Raw genomic sequence first — 6,704 nt, forward strand, 5'->3', positions numbered from 1 at the left:
TGAGCTGATCTCACTGACCAGCAGGGCATGGGTATCAGCTATAGCAAATAAAAGATTTCAGAGAGGTGATGAATTCATTCTTGTCTGAAAGGCAGTGGCAGATGTCTTTACCTTCCTTCCCAGTTCTGTTCAAAGATCCTGCCAACCAGAGGGCCTTTGTTTTCTTCCTTTGAACAAAGCTGTGAAAGTCTGTTTTTTCTAAAGCCTTGTGCAAAGATTATGTAGGGTTGATACCACAAATAAATGCGAGTCCCACTCTACCCTTAGCTGAGAGATCTGTGATACCTACTCAGCATCCTGGTGTCAGGTAATAGGTCTGTGAGTGGGTGCAGTGTAATGGAATGTGTGTTTTTAGCATTCAGACAAAGATGAGAGTCTCCTCAGGATTCTTTTTCATGGGGTTTTATTTGTTCATTATGAATAAGGGATCTTTTTTTCACACAACCTGCCTTCCTCACTCCAAGATGCCCAACTTGCATTTGACAACCCCACATTTGCACGGGGTGTCAAGATAGTCATCTTTAAGGAGGCTTTGTTTTACTGGCATTATCGAGCTACCGGGTTTTTCTCAGCTTTGTGTTTTGTTGCTGGGAGTCACATCTGAAGGTCAGGTTTTCTATATCATTTTCCCTTGAGACCACTGTTTCCATGCTAGTTGAGCTCTGTATTTCAACACAGCTGTGGTGGGGGAGAGCTCTCCAGACAAACAGCAGTGCAGAGGAGCACATGGCTCAAAGGTACACATGCTTGCAAATGCTTTCGGAGCCAGAGTGGTAGCCGTGCTCCGTTCTTGATCCGCTTTGACTCATCTGCTTGGCACGAGGATTCCCAGTGCTCCAGCTGGGTTTCCTTTCTGTGGCAGCAGGAGCTTGACCTTGGCTAACTTCTGTTTCAGAACCAAGAGGACAGCACGTCCAGCAACCCCTATGCTCTGTCCAACTCCGTGACGACCCCCCTACCCACCTTTGCCCGGGTCTCCAATGCCTATGGCTCCTACCAGGACTCTAACATCCCATTTCCACGGACCTCTGGAGCCCGGTTCTGTGGTGCAGGTCAGCCTCGTAGCTGATACAATGACAGCCATCAGGAAAAGGGTACTTGTAACGTCTTGGGGGAACAATTGCATCTGAACAAGACAAGGCTTTGGTTGCTGCCATACAAGGACTATTAAATGCTTCTAATGCAGCTATGATGTGATAGATTTACAGATAATGGGCCTTGTTAGCAACTGCTTGCAGCTGGTGTTGCATATGGGATTTTAGGATACAGATCTGGAAATCCAGGACTAATTAAAGAGATGGCCATTGGCACAAGGCATGCCAAAGCACTGATGCATCTCTTCTTTTTCTGGAAGACCGGGAGTAGCTTTTACCCTTCCATAGTTCCCACATCACATTGCTGGATGTGCTCTAGCTCTTGGGTCTTCACAAAATCCCTGTAATTGTGGGTTAAGGCAGTCACTCAACAAAACCTGTTCTTTAAAGCATTTGAAAGAGGTGGATTTGGGTAGAGAAAACTTGGTCTAGAAGCATTCAGGGTAATGGATAGGCCTCTAACCCCTTAATTCCACCCTGGGCAGCCTGTCCCTTGTAGGAGGATCTTTATTCTGTGTCCTGTCTCTGCAGGGTACCTGGTGTATTTCACGAGACCCATGACTATGCACCGTGCAGTGTCCCCAACGGAGCCCACACCCCGGTGAGTTCCCTGCATCACTTTTAAGGTGTTATACTGCCACGTGGGCAGAGGCAGATCCTGTTCTGGAGCCACTGGCCCTCAGAAAGTACTGTTAGCTGTGCCTTTGTCACACAGCCTGGTCCCAGAGGTCCCAGATCCCTTCCCTCAACACACCTAGTACCCTTCTCATAACTTGGGTTAGGGGAGTTGTTTGTTTGAACCTTCAAGAAGTTTTGATGGATGTAAGGTCCTAAAAGTGTGTTCTCTTGTTCCTAGGTCCCTGTCAGCTTTATCAGCATACCATAGTGGCCTCATTACTCCCATGAAGATCCGTACAGAGACTCCAGGCAATCTGCGTTTGTACAGCGGGAGTCCTACACGCAGTGAGAAGGAGCAGGTCTCCATTAGCTCCTTCTACTACAAAGAGAGGGTAAGTACTGTGCCAAAACGCCTTTCCCAGTACTTCAGCTTTTGACTTGTATTCTTTTCTTACTTATTGCTGGTAACAGAAGCTTCATATTCCTCATAGGAAGGCATCTTTTACAAGCAGCTCTGTAAAAATGTCACATGGATTTATCTACTGTTAGTAACTTCTTTGCTGATCCTCTCTAGCATTTGACTTGCTTATTTTGATATCTCTCAAGACTGACCATTGCACCTTCCTTCAGTACACTTGCCTCCTTTTGCAACCCCTTATATGGGGTTAAAATCTCACACTTGAGAAGCTTTAGTCTCCATCTAAGTATATCGTAGGCCACTCCACTTTTCTCTGCACCCCCAGTGTGTATAGCTGCATAGAGCTGGGGATTTGCAAAGCTTACTGACAGTCTCTCCTGGACTGTGGGGTGTATTTGAGTTATTTCTGTTACAGGTGTTTCTTTCAGGGATATGTGCCCCTTTGGAATATTATAAACAACAAAAAAAGTCCCTTCATCATTCTCCAAAGATCTTCTAATACATGTATTATTATGTTTTAGACATAGGTCTTGTTATTACTGCTGTTCACAAGGAAGGCTTTGGGGAAGAGTGGGATTGTTTCCTACCAGGGTACATGGGGTACAGGAGAGCAGTTGGAAACGGTAGGGTAGTTCTGAAGCAGTAGATTGCCTGAAGTGCTATGAGCACGTCGGGCAGAAGGGCAGAAGTTGTAGAAGTAATTGGCTATGCAGCGTGCTCTGAAACGAGCTCCCCATCTTTCAGTGTGGAGAGGAATGGCTGACAAAAATATGGTAAGCTTTCACAGAGAGCCTGAGAATTCAGGGCATGCAAGCAGTTTGTCACTGTCTGCTTTGTGGGCACGTGTCTGCTGTGGTGAAGGAGAACTTCCAGGTACCCCGAGAAAGCCAAGTGCTCACAGCACTCTGCTGTGCTGGAACTCAGGAGCTTCTGTCCCAGGAGCGGAGGAAGGATCAGAGCTTTGACCTCTCATCTTTTTTTGGTGCTGCAATCAGTCCTCATTTTTCCAGTAGTCCTAAACATGACAGCCAAACCTTCTGGATTTGTGTCCTGCTGTATGTGAAGCCAGTTAGTGGTTACACCTGCCAGCCATGGGGAGAGCTCTTGTCCCCACTGCAGGTTTTGCTTCCATACAGACCCCAGGATACTCTTGGCATCCACATTATTTTTTTTCCCCGCACAAACTTCTTTTGACGAGAAGAGAAAATGGCACTGCCTGATACAGGAGCTTATCCTGATCTGTGCAAGAGAGTTTATTTCAAGAGCTACCTCTGTCCTCTGCAGTGTGCTTGTCTCTGACACATGGCTCTCTAAGATGACAGACAAGGCTAAAAATAACATGGAAGCAGCTTGGTGCAATTTCATGTGACCCATCTCCCCAGTCTGTGTGGCAACGGTGACAAGATTTTTGTGAGGGTGGGGAGAAAATGTAGAGAACAAAGTGTGTGTGTAGGCATGTCCCCCAAAAGCCAGGGAAATAAGTGCCTGCTCTTCAAGCCCATGCTAAGCTCTGTCCTTGCATCCTGGCTTGGAAGAAGTGTAATAAGGGAGTTAGCAAAAGTGTTCTGCAAGTGAGATAGTTCTAAAAAGCCTCCGTCTCCTTTCAGCAAAGGTTCTCTGGCTCTTCAGGAGCTGATGTCCCAGCCATTGTAGGTCACTGCTGAATAGTTTTGATGTTTAACTGTGAGGATTTTAAGGCATAAAAACCCCAGGGTTTAAATCTCATTAGCTCCTTGCTCTGAAGCTTGAATTTTTTATCTCCATTCAATAAAAAATTGGAATTTGGTGGTAAACCAAATCAGAAGTTCTGTAACTTCATCCCCAGAAATGAATTTCTCAGCAATGACCAAGTATTTAAACTTAAATCCCATGTAGCCATGCACGAGCATTGCTGCCATTAACAACTAAATGGAATTTGTGCATCGCTAAGTGGGGAATGTGTCGTGTTCCCATAAGGGCAGAGGAGATGCTGAGCACAGCAGAGATCTCCTTAGTAAAACATAGCACAGATACACCAGGCACTGAGCCTCCCTGTGCTCCTTTAAAGATGTGTCTATACACAAGCACTTTTTAATTCACACATGCACACTCCTCCAAAAAATAATGATAAAGCAGCAGTCCATCAGCAGTGCTTTGGCTACAAGCTTCTCCCAGTGGTGAGCTACAAGGGAAGGCAGAGGCCTGGACATGCCTGGTGGTGCTGACTGCCTATTAGCAGCTGCAAATAAATGCAAAGTACCTCGCACACAACACAAGCAGCCCTCTTCTTCCCTTTATTATTGTGCTGACTCTCACAGAGATATGACAGAAATATTTTTTTCCAAGTGAGTGCAGAATAATATGCTTGGAGAGATTCAGTTTATTGTTACAGTACTGTGCGGGGTACTTAATGAAATGCCGGCAGGTTCATAATGAAAGCCTGCTTTGGAGCTGTTCTGCATAGTCAATCAGTGAACCTGACTGCTCGCTCAACCTGAATGAATTCCTTGGCCCATAATAGCAATTTTCACGTTGTCATGCTGGGCAGCAGGGTCTCTACATCCCTTTAATATCCTGACATTTGCCTTTTATTGCTTTCAAAATGAAAGTGAATGGTTGCAGTAGGTTCCAGTGGAAGAAGTCCTGGAGGATGCTGGATGTTAAAGGGATGTCTGAGTAAACAGGAGTTGTTATTGAGCTTGCTGCAGATTTCTATGCCAGACAGCTGCGTTACAAATGTTAAATGTAGCTGAGGCAGCATGTAGCTGTCTTCTTCTGTATCTAAGAGGGAGGAAAACTGGTTAGAGAAGGAGCCTGTCATGTGGGGCACCATGGGGTTGTTCTGTCCCCTGCTGTCAATGCATGGTATGAACGAGGCCACGTTGCTTGTTGCAGCAGTACAGTTCCATTGGAAGACTGCTCAGATTTGAAGTCGCTGCAGTTCTTCCATAGAGCAGCCCACGCTTTGCCAGGTCTGTAGGTACCGTACAGCACGACCGTGCGTGGATGAAAGTGGAGATCTTGTTTTGCAACTGCCATTGTGTAACAGAACTGTGGGGAACAGTGTCTTTTACTCTGCTGGTTCAGAGCACTTTTCATTTTGGTTTATTTACCTTTGTCTTTAATTTTCTTGGTGTCTTTCTTCCCTTTTCCTGGGTATAACTTTTTCACATGCAGATGTCTCCTCGCTCTGCCCGGCGACGTTGGTCCATACAAGCAATTAACGACTTCCCGGTACTGTGTGCTGTGCTAATACTGTCCTTGGTACAACCCTGTCTTCTGCCCAAGGGCCCAAGAATAAAATGCCACCTGCCTGCCTTTGAGTAACCTGCACAGAGGTGGGGGGCCTGTGCTCCACACGGGGCCTAGGAGCAGTAACTGCATCTGTAAGTGGGCAGGAGCAGACATGAACTCCAAAGGTACAAACACTGCCTTATATATAACATGCCTGTGTCACCTGGCCTTGCAGTCAGGAAAGGATGCCAAGGGGTAATTTAAAGTTTAAGAAAGGATCAACCTCTAAGAAGCGTGTGCTAAGAGTGCACTGCAGAGGAGTTGAGTGATTATTATTATGCGTCATCGGCCAACTGATGAGGCTGACATGGGAACACCTCATCTCTGGAGAAGATGAAGCCCTTCTGGAGAGGGAGGAGTTGCTGGAAAATAATATTAAAGAGCAGCAAGCTGCTGGCATGGCATTGCTTAAGAGCCGTGGAAGAAGCAAACCAGTTGAGCTGCTGATAATGATCTGTCATCTCATTAAAACGAGCGTGTGCATTGCACCAGAAATGCCTTATTTCCTGGAACAGTGAGTAAGATTTGTCCTTAATTTGTGACATTCTCCAGCACTTAGAATTGCACCACTTTGCATTCAACACTGGCTGGTGCTCCCTCCTTCTCCTGGCACCTGCCCTTCCCAGAGTGCGTTGACGAGTCATTTTCCTTCAGTCCACTTTTCCCTAAGGCTTTAGTATCATTTATGTGAGCGTCTCGATAAAATCAGCATTGCTCAAGCTGCACTGTGAATTTGGGCAATGACTATTTCATCAATTATCTGCCAACGTGGTCAAAGCCTAGAAGACTCCAGTTCAATTTAAAGATGATTTCTTTAGGTCTGTGTGAACAACTGTTTTTCACAGCTGTTTGCCTTCATGCTATCTCTTCAAGACAGCAGGGAATAAAATAGAATCCCGTAACACCTAATTTAACTCGGTATAATAGGATCAAGGCTTCCTAATTACAACAACGCTGAGTCTATACTGGAAAATAATAGGTAAGAGAAACCAGAAGAAATGTACTTGACTCGGAGGCTTTTTGTGAAGAGCTAATGAAAAGTGAGCGGTGGAGGCAAGAAATGAGGCTCTGCATTGGGTTTGGAATAGACTAAACTGGAGAAAACCAGGCAAGAGTTTGCCAGATTTTAATGCAAGAAGTCATGGTCCATGGATGACCTCAGCTGAATTTGCTTACCACTGGCTTGGAAGGAAGAACAAGTGCTGACGTGATGGAGTTATCTTTTTGTGCTTATTTTTAAGGTATATGGGATACGTAAAGCCTTGATGGTAGTGATTGCATTAGTGGATAACTGTTGGAAA

General features: G+C 45.5%; 1 protein-coding gene across 4 annotated transcripts in view; it reads left to right on the forward strand.

Moving 5' to 3' along the window:
* The window catches only part of WDR59 (WD repeat domain 59), a 46,590-nt gene that overhangs the window by 27,194 nt on the left and 12,692 nt on the right, over positions 1 to 6,704 (forward strand). For 3 of the 4 annotated variants that reach the window (XM_032447119.1, XM_015873603.2, XM_032447120.1), the window contains 4 exons: positions 896 to 1,052; positions 1,626 to 1,695; positions 1,951 to 2,104; positions 5,287 to 5,343. In XM_032447119.1, coding sequence (XP_032303010.1) covers positions 896 to 1,052; positions 1,626 to 1,695; positions 1,951 to 2,104; positions 5,287 to 5,343 — 438 coding nt within the window. The remainder of the gene's footprint in view (positions 1 to 895; positions 1,053 to 1,625; positions 1,696 to 1,950; positions 2,105 to 5,286; positions 5,344 to 6,704) is intronic. The other variant, XM_015873604.2, reaches the window with a different exon arrangement.

Source organism: Coturnix japonica, chromosome 11 (assembly GCF_001577835.2).
Source record: "Coturnix japonica isolate 7356 chromosome 11, Coturnix japonica 2.1, whole genome shotgun sequence".
Taxonomy (NCBI): Eukaryota; Metazoa; Chordata; class Aves; order Galliformes; family Phasianidae; genus Coturnix; species Coturnix japonica.